Source organism: Sinocyclocheilus rhinocerous, unplaced genomic scaffold (assembly GCF_001515625.1).
Source record: "Sinocyclocheilus rhinocerous isolate Xijiao unplaced genomic scaffold, SAMN03320098_v1.1 scaffold640, whole genome shotgun sequence".
Classification (NCBI taxonomy): Eukaryota; Metazoa; Chordata; class Actinopteri; order Cypriniformes; family Cyprinidae; genus Sinocyclocheilus; species Sinocyclocheilus rhinocerous.
In genome coordinates, this window is record NW_015666536.1 from 4,997 (window position 1) to 21,060 (window position 16,064).

The window sequence follows — 16,064 nt, forward strand, 5'->3', positions numbered from 1 at the left end:
TCGTAGGCAAAGGCTGATTATAAATGAAGGCTGCTTTGTAAATATGCAAAAGCAGCTACATGACTTGTACATGGCAGACAGTCATCAGCATTAGTCCATACCTAATCACTGCATTCACAGTATATTACACAATGTATAAAGTCATATTATAGCCACATTTGTAGACAAATCACCTCAGATCATAAAAACATTCCCTCCACAAAACAGTAACAGAAATTGCAGTGGTGAAACATAGTTGAAGAGTCTTTTAAGTGTTCATAATGGCATATGAGCTGTTGGAGCTGTCTGAAGACGCAAGTGCTGAGGAAAGGTTGGCTTCAGACACGTTGTACACATCTGCAAATAGTTAGATGCATGTTACTCAACAAACTGTCTATTTTCTCAATTTAGTTCAGCCAGCATGCATTTCTTTTGGAAATATAATTTTGAGGTCCAGCTGTTGAGGCAACAGTAATGATCGCTATCAGCAAAGGTGCACCATAACCGACTATGAAGGCGATGACCATCATTTTGGCCCTTGACATTTGAGACAAGACCATAACTGTACGGTAAAAGAGCAACAGCGCTGACATTAACATCCAGAAGAAAAGAGCCAAGTAAAAAAAGTGCATGAAGAAAACCACTGGACTGCAGCGGTCCACTGAGGTTGGCTGTTCTTGTTCTGCGATTGCAGCTCCAATGATAAAACAGATGTTTGCGATCAGCAGGGAAACGGCAATGGTGACTATGGAGACATGTCGCATGTAGGATGTGTCATTTCTTCTCACTGACTTCCGAGATTCTCTGCCCCGCTGCTTTTTCCTCTCAGGCTCCTGGGAGGAAGAAAGTGGGAGGGCGCGAGGGGCGGAGTAGCTTTCTGAAAAGAGCGCAGAGAGGCGAGACTCATATCCTCGCAATGAGGACATTCTGTCTCAGTGAGTGCTGTTTCAGCGTGGGCGGCGCCCAAGCATGAAACGCACTCGCTGTGACCATCAGTGACAGTAGTGGCGCGGCATTTGAAACAACGCCAGAAATTTGCTCAGAAATTTGCTCTTATAGAAATCGCCGGATAGCGGCAGGGGACCGGGAAGACCGCAGCTGCTGCAGACGCTGAAGGCGGCTGAAGAGCGGTGAAGTCAGCCAAGCAGGAAAGGGTCTTGATCCGCTGCGAGGCTTGTTCACGGCGAATGCTTCGAGTCTCGTAGAGTGAAGATCTTGCAGTCGTCGCTGAAGGAGAAGAAATCTGAGGATCCTATGGCGAAGTGCCCGCTTATATAGCCAGATGCCCCGCCCATTCTGGTGGGCTCTGGCGGGCTTTGTCGCCATAGGCTCGTGCAGCTCCGCTGCCGAACCATTGGTTCGTTTTTTTAATTCACTGCACAAACCAATGACCATGCAGTTACACTGCGTTATTGAAAAGGCTTCAGTATTCGGAGAAAAACGTGTTTAGCAGACGCAGTACGAGTGAAGTATCGATAGGGAACATTTCCTATTAGAGTGGTCAAAATACCAATTAAATCTATTGTGTTTTCCCTTTATTTTATTCCAGCCATAATGAAAATTTAAATATCCTTGAAAATGATTAAAGGTGTGATTAAATATGTAGTATGCGATTTCTATGCCACTATGTCTATGTCACAGTACCATAAAAATGTCTTACTATAGTAAACCAGCTGAAGTATCACAATACCAATTAATATCACAATACCATGCAGTATTGTGTTAATTCATAATTCAAATCTAAATTAACCAAATTTTTATGCAAATGAAAACAGATTTCCTCTGAATACTTTGTTAGTGAGAATGAATAACTGGCTATTGTTAACAGTTGAATGAAATCAAATCCATCTTAACACTGCACAGTAGCACAGTAGCACAGAAGCAGCATTAAGTTATATTTAGATGTGGTATTAATCCATTTACGCTGCAGTTGCAATTGCATAAATATAATGTTAGGCCTATGATATTAATGTTTTAATTGTAGAACTCTGAATATAGAAATATTAAATTAAATAAATAAATAATAGGCCTACTTTTAAATGAGAAATAAAAACCACCAGTAGGTGGCAGCAAGTCTTAATGATTGAATCACTGAATCATTTATTCAACAGCTAATTCATTTAGGAATGAAGCAAGTGACTGTTTTTATGAATGGCTCAGTGAATCATACACCTGATTTGTTCAAAAACATATTCATTCAGAAACAAAACATCTTTGTGTGTTGCTGGGGGAATTGCAACAGTTCTGCTTTGTTTATAACTATGTTCTTTGGCGAAATAGAGCAGAAATTTCAATATTGACAATGTGTCTAAAATGTAATTTAGTATTAACTTTTGTTTATTGAACCTTTGTATAAATATAGCTTTTGATACAGTTGATCATTACATTTTATTGGAAAAGTTGTACAAATATGGTTTTCATGATTTTACATATAAATAGTTGAAGAATTACATTTTTAATAGAAGACCGTTTGTTTGTTTTAAGGGTTGTTATTCCTGTAAAGAAAGTCTACTCTGTGGGGTTCCTCAGGGGTTCATACTTGGACCATTGCTATTTCTTATTTATATAAATGACTTGTTGAAAGTTTCAAATATTTTTACTCCAGTAATGTTTGCTGACGACACAAACTTAGTTCTCTCTCACTCAAATTTTAATTCATTGATTAAGAATGCAAATGATGGTCTAATTGTTTATGCTAATTAGTTTAATTTAAGCAAATTGTCTTTAAATATAAAAAAATCTAGATTTATTATTTTTAGTGGGAAAAAAAATTCTACCCCATTTATCAAAAATTACTATTGAGTCTACTGAAGTGCCTCAAGTGTCAACTGAACTACTAAATTCTTGGGTGTTTTTGTTGATGAGACTTTGAGTTGGAGGGAACAGGTTGATTACATGAGCAGAAAAATACATAAATCTACTGGTATAATAAGGAGGCACCTTGTTACTACAGCGTGTCTTCTTACGCTTTACTATAGTTTAATTTATCCGTATATTTGTCATTTAGTTTGGGCGAGTACTTTTCCTACAAAAAATCTTTATTCTTCAGAAGCGTTTTGTTAGGATTGCAACCCGATCAAACATATATGCTTCTTTATTTCATAAACTTCAGGTTCTTACTATTTTTCCACATATGTGTATTTATGTATAAGATATATTCACGTGAGGGTAACATTCCAGAGCAATTTAGAATGTATTTTAAAGTCAATTCACAGTTTCACTGTTATTTAACTTGACAAATTTCAAATTTTCATCTTCCTAAAGTTCTCACTTGTAGAGGTCAATACTTGATAAGAGTTAGGGGTATTAAATTATGGAATAGTTTATCCCATAGCAAAAAAAAAAATAATCCTCTTTAACATGTTATAAAATATGTATAAAGGATCGAAGGCTTTGAAATAGTGTATTTTGTCTTTTTTTTTAATGTATTTTTTGTACCATATATGGTTTGCTTTTGGAGTATATAATAATAATCCTCTTTAACATGTTATAAAATATGTATAAAGGATCGAAGGCTTTGAAATAGTGTATTTTGTCTTTTTTTTAAATGTATTTTTTGTACCATATATGGTTTGCTTTTGGAGTATATAATTTCTAGGTTTTTTGACATGATGTAATTAATTTGTAGTTATTTATATTTTTATATTTGTTATTGTAATTTAGCTCGTTTTTTAATTTCATGAATGGTTTGTTTTTGTTTCCTACATCGTTTACGGGGAAGCTCTAAATAAGCCATTTGTCAGTCTTGTGTTCCTGTGCCTTGTGTTTCCCTCCCTCTTATGCCCTTATTTGGTCCTTCCTGTTCCTGTCTGTATGTTCATTTAGTCCAGGTGTTCCCCATTTAGTTGGTATTGTTCCCAGGTGTGTCCCATTTGTTTCTGTGTATTTAAAGTGTTCCCAGTTCTCTGTCTGCTGTTATATGTCATCCCTGAGTTCCAGTGGTTCCCTTCGTTTGTTTTATTAAAGTCTCTGGTATTCTCCTGCGTCTCCTCCCAGAGAGACTGTGACAGAATAGCAGACCTAAACAAAAAGTAAGCGGCGCCCTTCTCCCCGTTTTTATTTTTTCGGTTTTTGAAAAGTTTTTTGTTTTCCTGTTTTCCTCCACGGCAATGGACGTTGCCACTTGGTTCACCGCCCTAGCTCGTCTGGATCTCCCCTTCGTTGAGTATTCCTGGGAGTTCTGCAGGCTCACCGCGGCTATGGCCTTGGATGACTCCACCCTCAACTCGCTGTTCTGGCACGGGGCCAATTACCATCGCCCCGTGGACCTCCCGTCAAGCCCACCGGCCGCGGCTCTCTCCAGCCCACCGGCCATTCCGAAGGCAGGCCCATCGGCCGTTTAGCACTCAAGCCCACAGGCCGCGCCGATGTCGAGCCCGCCGGCCGCGGCTCTTTCTAGTCCACCGGCCGCAGCAACGACAAGCCCACCTGCCGCCCAATTCAGCCATAACCAAGGGAGGAGGAGGAGGAAAAGACTTTTCACAGCCCTCATCCCAGCCCCAGAGCTCGCTCCAGTGTCGGCTCCAGCCCCTGAGCCCGCTCCAGTGTACTGCTTTGCCATGGCCTCCCGAACTGCCTACACCGCCATGGCCTCCCGAGCTCCCTGCTCCGCCATGGCCTCCCCGAGCTCCCTGCTCCGCCATGGCCTCCCGAGTCACCTGCTCCACCATGGCTCCCTGAGCTTCCTGCTCCGCTTTGGGTCCCGGAATGGAAGCCTTCTGTCCAGTTACCCTGTCCCTAGAGGCCTCCAGAGCGCCCACCCTGTGTGTTGTGTTCCTGTGCCTTGTGTTTCCCTCCCTCTTATGCCCTTATTTGGTCCTTCCTGTCTGTATGTTCATTTAGTCCAGGTGTTCCCCATTTAGTTTGTATTGTTCCCAGGTGTGTACCATTTGTTTCTGTGTATTTAAAGTGTTCCCAGTTCTCCGTCTGCTGTTATGTCATCCCTGAGTTCCAGTGGTTGTATCCCTTCGTTTGTTTTATTAAAGTCTCTTAAGTATTCTCCTCGTTCCTCCCAGAGATACTGTGACACCTTTTGGGTTTTCTGCCTTTTCTTGTTTTTTGTGTGTGTGTTTTTATTGTACACTGTAAAATGTAATAAGCTGACTTCACTTAGAAATTTTAAAGCAATCGTTTTCCTCACTTTATCTATGCAAAGTAGTGTGTTAATTTTAAGTTGGCATAACTTAAAACAGTTTGTACAGAAAACTTGTTAACAAAGTATACTTAAGTACTGTTGACTTAAAATAATCAGTTGTGTTAACTTCTTGTTAGTGTTCACATTACTAGGAAAATAGGAAACAGATTGCCTTAAAACTACGTAAAGTGAAATGGGAATAGTATGTTGTAATGACAAATGTGTAGTTAGTATAGTCCACTTACATGAGAGTTCTAGTAACTAAAAAAAGAACTGTAGGGAGTACTTGATTATTTACTTTAGGTTTACTCTTCATTTAGTACAGCTACTCAGAATTACTAACTCCCAGAGTGCACTGGGGTATAAATAAATTATGCAACTGCTTTGTTTAACTTTTTTAATTTGTCAATTTTATTTGCTGTCTTGTGTCAGTAGTAGTACAACAAAAAGAGCAAAAAAAATTGGCTATTGTTACAATTAATACAATTTAATTGTTACCATTGTTGTGTTTGGTGTGCTGAATGTTGAAGTCTGTGTGTGACTGTGTGTACCATGTGAGCATGGTCAATTGCAAAATATTGCTACAAATATAAGATATCAACCCAAATAAAAGCTTCACAAGGTGTTTATGAAAAACAATAAAATTGTAAAAGATTGTTAATCAACATGAAACAGACAGTAGCTAATGATTTAATAAGAAGTTAGGTTACCTTCTAAAAGTAACCTATTTATTACTTCCCTTCCTTTGAAACCAAATAACTATGATTTCATAATGCATTGTTGCATCAGTAGGAAGAGAATTATAATAATATAAATGAAGTTCCAAGTGGCCAACCAAAGGGAGCACTAATCATAATGGGGAGTTCAAACAAAAATGTTTTTTAGGAAAATCAACATCAATTTATTAAGTCAGCTTATGTGATGTTCTCTCAAATTGTTCAGTTGTATTGACAATTCAACATTCAAGATGACTTTGGCAAACAAGTGAATGCAACTAGAGAAAGAGAACTGCAGAAGTGGAGGAAATGAGGGAAAAGTCTATTAAGAATTGCCCCCTCTCAAAAACTTTATTTCTTCTTCGTCTTCTTCTGTTGATTTGTTGCACATTAGTAACATATTAGTGCACTGCTGCCTCTCACTGGTGTATTAATGTCATTGGTTCCTTTGTGGCTATTTGCATATTTTAAGTATGCATCACTCAAAACAGTAAGTAAATTGTTTTATTTGCCTTGAAATTAGCTGTAACTTAATAAAACCTAATAAGTATAACAACTAAGTAAAGATAACTAATTATATCCAAGTAAGGTAAACTATAGGCTTTTACAGTGTACTTATTTTATCTTTGTGCAAAAAACACATTTGCAATCATGTGGATATACAGCACTCCTGCTTATCATATTGCTGAACTACTGTATCATGTTATATAAAACAATAACACATACAGGAGCATTTTTCTCCACAGCTTGAAACTCTGACTGATGGCCAGTATGTATATATGTGACCGGTGTAATCTGCGTTGTGTTTTTTTCTCAGAGTAGTATACTAACATATAATTCATTTATAATGTTAAAATCACATTATATGAATGATAAGAACCCAGTGCAAATGCCGCTAAGTTGATGAATGAAAATGCATTTGTCATTGCAAAGATAGTTCTAGAAACTAACTGTAACGGAGGCGACGAGACGAGACGAGAGACGTGCGGATCCATTTGAAAGCTTTTATTAAATAGAGACGTGGTCATAAGAGGTGTAGCGTCTGGACCACTCAAACACACAATATATATTTTGTTTTTATATTTAACAAATACTCTGTAACCCCCCTCAGCTAGAGTTGAGAATCCCTGCCATGAAGGTTTTTATTGCCTTATGCTGCTTTTCATGTCAGAAATAAGAACAATTCTCACTTCATTTTAAATACTTCTGTTAACCTTATGCACCTCAGATTGGATCTGCCTGCACAAACACTGTTTTAGGCAACTGACAGGCACAAAATTGTGCCTCACTAGTTTGTGAAGTCCTTTGGACACAGAATAGGAATGATAGACTGTTTTGAGATTTCCACAGAGAAACCATTCAGTGTGAAAGTGTGTGTCAAAATGTCTTCTACCTACAAGCACTATTTAGTATTTGACAGATCGTCTAGCACTTCTAAGAATCCATGCAGAAAGGGTCATCAGAAATGTTTGGCAGAAGCAATAATGCCATTTTCATAAATGTGTTTTTGATTGTCTCCTTGTTATTAGTACTTATCAGTACTTGTTATCAGCCAAATGAAGTACGGAAAATTGTGAACAAACAGGGTAAGGTTTAATGGTAGAGACTCACATGATGTAATTACTTACAATTGTGCAAATTATGTGTGCAAATCAATGGTAGACAAAAACAATATATACGTGTATAAGTAAATAAAATACGTTTTTATACTGTAAACAAGATAATCATATATCCAACGAGGTTGGAGGCAGCAGCGATGCCGGTGGCACTCAGCTTTTTTCTTCAGGTAATGTTAGTATGGATCAGTGTTAATTGTTAATCATCATCAGTGACAAATTACATATTACGGTTCCTAAAAAAAATTTGCTGAGATTATCTCGGTACCGTATCTACTTGGTTTGCATCTGTTTCTCCAGTATGATGATTGAATCGGTCTTTATTCCACGGCTCTGTACACTTTTAGTTCACTGCTCAATGCAACATGCCTTCAAAATGGCGCCTCGGTGACGTTACACATAATAAACGCACGTGACTGACAAAGACCGTCCAGGCAAGGTGCAAACACAGTCCGAAACAGCAGGCAAAGGGTTAATCCAAGATACACAGGCAGAAGATCAGGAAACAGACAACAAGGCAACACGAAATGACTAGACTTAGACTAGAACTAGAAACATAAACTTGGAATGGCTCCGTAATGTAGCTATCGCTAGAAGAGTGTTATACGCTAACCAATACTCGGCATTGAGAGAGAGGAAGTCCATGGCTTAAAAAGCAGGTCTCATTGGATGCAGCTGTGTGTGTGTAATCAGTGCAATGGATGATGGGAAATGCAGTCCAGGGTGATGTGTAACAGTCTGTGTGGTGTGAGAGTCAATGTAATGGGAGAGCGACCTCTGGTGGCAATCGGCCGGAAGGCCACGGACCGGATTCGTGACACTAACCAACTAGGCCTATTCTAGAAATGGTCAAATGATCGAGCAATGGATGCACAACAGAAAGGCTGCAGAAAGACTCTCTTGTAATGTTTTTGCATACATGTGTTCAAATGAACCTTTTAAATAGTTTACATGCCGCACATATAGAACATTACTGCAGTACTGACTATACTACCGTTTAAAAAAATTTATATTGCGATACTACTGCAACCCTAGACGCTATTATTACAAAAAAATAAAGAATCTTTTTAAACAACCTGTGTAAAAGCCCCTTACACTCACCATGCCCTTACAGTTATTCTTATTCTTACAATATCTTACTATTTTATTGGAGGCTGTACAGTAAAAGAGCTAACATGTAGCTTGTCATAGTAACAGAAACACTTTTTGGGTGCTTTAAGTGTTCATAACAGCATATGAGCCACTGGAGCTGTCTGAAGATGTAACTGCTGAGGAAAGGTTGGTTTCGGATACGTTGTACACATCTGAAAAAAAGTTAGTTGCATGTTACTCACTGAACTGTCTACTGTATTCACATTAACTCATTTAGCAGTCATATTTATCCAAATGAGAAATACTGTGTAACAACATTAGAGATTCATCTAACTGAAAATATATTCACAAATATTAGCTTTCAGATATGTCATCTACTTACGCCTCCGTTGCTTCCTTCGCAAGAAAGGCAGGCCAGATGTGGACGATGTTCCTCCACTGGTGCTCTGTAGGGAGATATCAGTCAAAATAAATCACAGAGTCAATGTAAAAAATATTTAAGCAGGGGGTAAAAGCTGAACATTAGTAAAAGAGTTCATATAAGTATGTGTTATTATAGAATGGCATTTACCTTGGTACGACTGGAACTGAGTTTCTGTAGCAACCGTTTTCCTGGTAGTGACTCACGAACCTGCAATCAGATATCTCTAGTTAACTTCTAGAAATTTCTTGAAAGGATCTTAAATGTCTGCTTATTACACAGCTCTCTAAAAATTACTTGATTCTAATTTGTCATTTGCACTTCCAGTGGTCAGCTATTTCCTAATATTCGTTGATTGTAATGAAAATGGTAAGAACTTTGGTAGTCATATTACTGTAATGTTGTTGCAGTGTCCATATTGCTGCTAGGTTGATTTTGTAGTGGCCTATTGTTTTTTCTTACAGATAAAATTGTTAAATATATTTAACTCAAACCAATATTTTATTTTCACATATCTGGTGGGTATTCACGTAATAAGCAGGATAATCAGTCAAGTAACAGTCTAAATGAAATCCACCCGGTTGATATATTGCTGTCAAATTTGTAATGTATGGTTTATATGGTATAACATAATGGCAGATGATCAGATCTCTAGGTTAAATTCAAGATTACAAAGTTAAATGGCTTTTCTTAAGCTCTGTGCAATAGAAGTAAACTCATACCTTGCTGTCTAAAAGCGTTCCAAACACCAAAATAAAGAATCCCTAATAGAAGGAAGTGTTACAAATACATGAAGGTATCAGTTGCAATATGGTTCAATTTTAAAATACAATAACAAAAAAATTGACATAATAATTTAATGTGCAGCATTAGTGGATTGCATATATTTGAATACATGCACAAACTGTAATCTTGCTATAAAATTGACATTATAAAGTAGTACCTGCAGTGAATTGAGGAGTGCAAACACCACATGAATACCAAAGTCACGTGACACCATGGTTCCAATGCCAAATCCCCATGTTAGACCAAAGATAGGAGTTAAAATGGCCACACATCTGGCAATGACCACCAGGGCATGTTTCTCATCTGGTTGAGTTGCGGCACCGACTCCTCTCCTCAACATCTTGTACAGAACCACAATCAAAACTACAAGGTTTATGGCTACAATAGTGAAAGCTGGGATCACAAATGCCAGCAGGGCCTTTGATTCGTACCAGTTCAGCCAGCATGCATTTTTTTTGGAAATATATTTTTTAGGACCAGCTGTTGATGCAACAGTGATGACCGCTATCAGCAAAGGTGCACCATAACTGACTATGAAGGCAATGACCATCATTTTGGCCCTTGACATTTGAGACAAGACCATGACTGTACGGTAAAAGAGCAACAGCGCTGACATTAAGATTGAAAAGGAAGTTGTGTGGTTGCATTCACATGTAATCTTGCCAGTTTCATTCCCTTTACTTATATAGGGCTTTGCTTCGCATCCAGTGGAATCCCAATCGCTGAGACTGAAGTTCCAAAAGACACACTGAGGATTTCCCAAAGACTGTTCAGTAATGTCAAATGTAAAAGAAATGTTGTTAAGAGTTTCATTAACCTTAACAACAACCACATCTCCATTGATGCGCACATCTGATTTCCTGCTGTCATTAGTACCTTGAGAAGGAAGGACTTTGTCAAGAGTTGTGAAGATTATGATGGTTATGGTAGTCTCTTGAGGAACCTGTGGTACCACAATCTCTGTAGCCGAGTTTGGCAGTGCTGATGTTATATTGAATGAGTTTTTAATTGTAGTTCTATTCAGCTGAATGGATGTTTCATTAATCGCAAACTCATCTGTGAGACGGTCACTTATATCCTCAATAGCGCTCAGAAGTTTAATGCTGGTGTCTTCTGTGTTTTTGCCTTTGTTCAGTTTGTTCCATGTATTACTGACATTACCTGATACAATAATGTCCACTGTGTTTAGGAAACTCTGGAAATGTAATATAAAATTCTGTATTAAATTATGAAATTTAGCCCATAAAATGTGGAAATATTTAATATATAAGATATATATATTTGGATAATCTAATAAGACAAAATATAAGATATTACTATAACCTAGAATAAAAAAAACATGACCTGCCACATTTTTATAAAGAATTCCTCATATAATAATATAATACAATGTAATATAATATAATTGTGACGAATGGGGGCGGGGCCGAGAGCCGTGGGAATGGAGCGAGGCCGGTGGAGTAATTGATAATGAGCGACACCTGCACCACTCACCGGTCTCGAGTCCCGCCCCCATTTGTCACAATAATATAATATAATATAATATAATATAATAATGGACAGGTTTAATTCATGATAATGGTGAGAGTGGCTATAACAATACAAAATAACAGTAAGTAAAATTAATTATCAATTAATTTATCTTAACTAAACATTAGTTTAATTCAATCCAACAAGCATAACACATCTACACATTACATTTTACAAGCTTGAATGTGAATATACATACCTCCATCACTATTTTTTTTATGACAATAGTTTGTGACAAGTCGGCAATTTTAAAGAGTATGTCAACAATTGCTTGGACAGTAGCAGCAGACTGGGTTATATTAATATCATGCTTTGCTGTGGCAGAACTGAGGTTAGCCATAAACCCTGGAATCTCCTCCACACGCAAGGACTGAATTGCAAAGTACAAAAAATACAAATATCAGAAACATTTAAAATGGCCAGATCATTGTAGATAGATATGATCAATAGATTACCTCAAGTTTGTTTTTAAGGTTGTCGATAACTTCAAGTACACAGTTGTCCTCTAATGGTTTCCAATCACGTGATTCACATTTGTAAGTTAAGGTGCCTTTCAAACCTTTTCCACAGACTCCTGTCTTCACTTCATCTGTTTTTCCAACTCCAAGTTCTTCATTTCGACAGTCATAATCTGAAGAATTATTTTATTAAAAATCAGAAGTAAACAGATGCGATTTAACGGTTTCTCTCAGAACAGAACATCACATTACACTTTATAGATTTTGGGACTTGAAAGTACCCCTGCAGGCTACTTGCACATTATGCAGAAGCATAAGAAATAATTAGGGTCAAAAGACTAAACAATATGACCAGTACAGTCAACACCTGATAATCAGGTGTGCTGCAATCCAAAGAAAAGTCTGCTACACCGTAAATACCATTTAATGCAACTGTACAACAGTAAAAAAGCACTTTGATGCTGAAAACAATGAGAAACTGAAGGCTCACTTTCTGTGCTTGTCCTTACTGTGACGCTGCTATAGCTATAACCGAAATTCTGTAGTTGTGGCAGATCCTTGAGACGACATGTAAAGGTAAAGGTTCGATCTGAACAATTTACCGTCGGAGTATCATAGTTTAATGTGATACTGTCAGATCCTGATTGTGTAAAAAGAGAAATGCATTTACTATAAAACATTAATAACATGAAGGTTTTATTTGAAGGACAACTACTCAATAACTTTTAGAAAAAATGTTTGATAAAAAACAATGATTTTTATGTACAACCTGAAATTTGTACTGTTCCACCCACGACCCACTCAATATTGTAGCCATCATCAACAGAACATATCAGTTGAAAACTGCTGCCATCACATGGAAAAACACGGTCTTTTTGCCCCACAATGATACTGGGACGTCGTTTAATAATGATGTTTTGCCACTGAATGTATGGTATTGAATTCCTTTGTATAATGCATGAATATCGACCTACGTATGAAAAATCAATACAGAATCATTAGAGCAAATCTCTTAAACCCAGTAGGTTTTGTTTACTGAGCAATGTTACTAAACATTGAGGAACTTCATACCGTTTCTAATGTATTTATTTATTTATTTGCTCGCAAAACAAAACTTTGTTAATGAGGCAATGTTCATGGCATTAACACACTATGAGAGTAGCTTTATTTCGATTGGTTTAATAGTTCATAATCTATGCCACATATAGTATAATCTCGTCTAATCTTATGCTATAGTAGATCAATATGCTAATGTACTTAAATCAAACTGTGGCACAGTTTTACAGCAGTATATTTTTTAAAACAGGACTCTAATAGCAATCAGACATTTTGCCATGTGATATCATAGACAAGACAAAAATCAGACGCATGCCGCTCACCATTGTAACTTTCACTCGCGTTTAGCATAGTGAGAGTTGTCATGTCATTGGAAATTAAATATTTTGTGTTTCCTGCCAGATCTTTGTTATCCATTGTCCATTTTATCTGACCCTTTGCGAATTCTGGCTGATTACATTTCAGGTCCACCTCTTGCAGAGGATATAACTGATCTTTTGTGAAAACTGCTTGTTCTGTAAATAGAAACCATACAACTCATATCACCCAACAACAAACAAAACCTAAACAACAAAATAATAAATATGGTGAAACTAAGAAATGTGAAGGGTTTTAGATTAGGCACTGACTACTCTTACCACTTTGAGCAAAAGCATTTTCAACTAAATTTATTCCTTGTGCCTTTAGAGAGTCAGAAACCTGTGTGTTTGCTGCTCCAAAATCAAAGCTATTGGATGTTGCCCTTATTGTGTAGTCTGCTATAACACTACCAGGCCTATGGAGAAACACAAACCACACCAATGTGAAGACATGTATTAACATTGTGTTTGTTTGAAAAAGCAGTAAATAAATGGGAACGTTGGGTGAAAAAAAGTGAAAAATTTAAATGGTAGATCATACCTGAAGGCAGAGACTTTTGTAGAACCAAAAATGTAGCCAGGTAGCTTATTAAAATAATTGACATTAATCTGTAAAAAGCAAAATACCCAATTTATCTTTGAAATTATTTTCCCAATAATGAAAATTCAATAGTTATTCTGTCTATTAATACGTTACAACGTCATGTGCATGTGAGGATATTATATTTGGACTGTTTCTGACTGTCAACTGGATGTTAGGGAAAAATAAATACAAAAATATAATGATATAAAAAGCAAAATAAAACTATTAGGCTAGTTCCAGTCCTTGATTCTGATTGGTCAGTAATACACAGAACCGTTGAGTGAAGCAGTCATAGACATGCTTTATTGAGAATAAAACACAGCTGTTGAGCAATCAATAATCAAGGACTGGGAAATAACCATTTTATAAATAGCATTCAAACAAAATCAATGTGTAAATAACAAATAAATCAACATGTTCATAAACAAATTACATTTCACAAAAAATGAAGCACAGAATACTCACTGTTGACTCAATTTGTCCAGATAAATCTTTGTAAGTCTTGCTATCAGGGTCGGTAAGACTTCTGTCAAAAGTCTGATTTATTGTCATTGACATTCCAATTACTGTAAAAAAAAAGTGCACATTTAAGTTCATTGTATCAACAGGTTTAAGCAACAATTCTCAATCTCTAATTATAAAACAATACAAATACTACCCAGCCAGAGGGGGTACACAAGGAAACACTGGTGTCCCCCAATAAACATTAATTCATGATAACACAATAAATAAATTTAAAAAAATTATTTCCTGTTTTTTTTTATTTTCATACCACTGTTGTACTCTTGCTAACACAAACATTATCCTTATTCTTTTGTGCAACATTTATATTTACAGTACCTGTCTATGCTGTTGTTGAATTAGATATATTAGCAAAACAACAATATGAATATAATTTTATCCTGCATGAAACCAAACATCAGATTTTGTTTTACTGTGAACACCTGTTGCTGTCATTGTTGTTGATAGTGTTGTTGGTGGTGTTGATGGTGTTGTTGATGGTGGTGATGGTGTTGATGGTGTTGTTGGTGGTGTTGATGGTGGTGGTGATGGTGTTGGTGTTGATGCTGTTGTTGGTGGTGTTGATGGTGTTGTTTGTGGTGGTACTGTTGGAATTGGAGGAAATTGACATTACATGGTTTAAAAATTCAGCATATTCAGCATTGTGCTTATTAATCTTTTAATCTTTACAGATGCTGACAAATGATCAGCATTAAGAACATTTAATGCTCTAAACAAAAATCTTATTTATCTCATTATTTAAGGTAGTAATACTCACAAATCTGAATATAGAATGTACCTGTACATGTGTTATTGATGCTGATGGAGAGATTTGAGTTTGTTGCAGTGAATCCATCTGAACATGAGCAATTGTAACTTCCCAACTGATTTGTGCAGTTAGAATTTGGACCACATACAGATGAACTGAATTGACATTCATTTATATCTGGAAAGGGAATAACACATTTCAGAACAATATCTCAATATTTCTAATCCTTTTCTAATTACAGAAAAAAATGTTATTAGAAAAAATGTTTTACATCTGAAAAACATCAAAATGCAAATAAATGAATCACACCTATGTGCAATGAGAGTTTGGACCACAGAATTCTAATGTCTTAAGACATTCATTAACATCTTTTTTTCAGAAAGAGATGAAAAACAGTATAAAACTCTGATTGTCAAATTCATAGAAAATATATTTATCCTTATGCACTGTGTGACTTAATTTACAATAATAGGCACGAGAAAAACTCTCAAGGCTTTACAGGTATCTGAATATAGAATATACCTGTACATGTGTTATTGATGCTAATCGGGAGACTTGAGTTTGTTGCAGTGAATCCATCTGAACATGAGCAATTGTAACTTCCCAACTGATTTGTGCAGTTAGAATTTGGACCACATACAGATGAACTGAATTGACATTCATTTATATCTGGAAAGGGAATAACACATTTCAGAACAATATCTCAATATTTCTAATCCTTTCCTAATTACAGAAAAAAATGTAATTAGAAAAAATGTTTAACATCTGAAAAACATCAAAATGCAAATAAATGAATCACACCTATGCACGGGTTACTGTTATTTATAGTCTCATTCATCTTTGTAACGTTATATCCTTCCCAACAAGAGCACGAATAGTTTCCATTGTAATTGGAACAGTTAGCATTCGGCCCACACACCAACGATGAGTTGAGACATTCATTAATATCTGAAATAAAACAAATGATGATGAAGATTAAAATGTTCAGTCTGACAGCATCAATAAAGTATACCAGCTTTGAATCATGTACAACAAATAGAAACTGACTGTTCAGAAATTCAGCT

At 36.5% G+C, this 16,064-nt stretch overlaps 1 protein-coding gene across 1 annotated transcript; it reads right to left on the bottom strand.

Annotated features, from left to right (window-relative positions):
• Positions 1–386: 386 nt before the first annotated feature.
• LOC107732524 (adhesion G protein-coupled receptor F5-like) lies at positions 387–15,038 on the bottom strand. The gene is made up of 11 exons (XM_016543886.1): positions 15,031–15,038; positions 14,673–14,836; positions 11,730–11,905; positions 11,474–11,644; positions 9,902–10,939; positions 9,681–9,722; positions 9,109–9,168; positions 8,920–8,983; positions 8,690–8,749; positions 1,064–1,206; positions 387–812 (listed from the first exon to the last, which is right to left on the bottom strand). Exons 1-11 carry the CDS (start codon positions 15,036–15,038, stop codon positions 387–389), a joined length of 2,352 nt encoding a protein of 783 aa, XP_016399372.1.
• Positions 15,039–16,064: the final 1,026 nt, after the last annotated feature.

Excerpts from the sequence above, each read along its gene's own strand:
- LOC107732524 (XM_016543886.1), bottom strand. Across the intron at positions 11,906-14,672 it reads CAACAATGACAGCAACAGGT|ATTATGACTGTCGAAATGAA; the intron begins GTTCACAGTAAA and ends ATAATTCTTCAG. Across the intron at positions 9,169-9,680 it reads GAACGCTTTTAGACAGCAAG|GTTCGTGAGTCACTACCAGG; the intron begins GTATGAGTTTAC and ends ATCTGATTGCAG.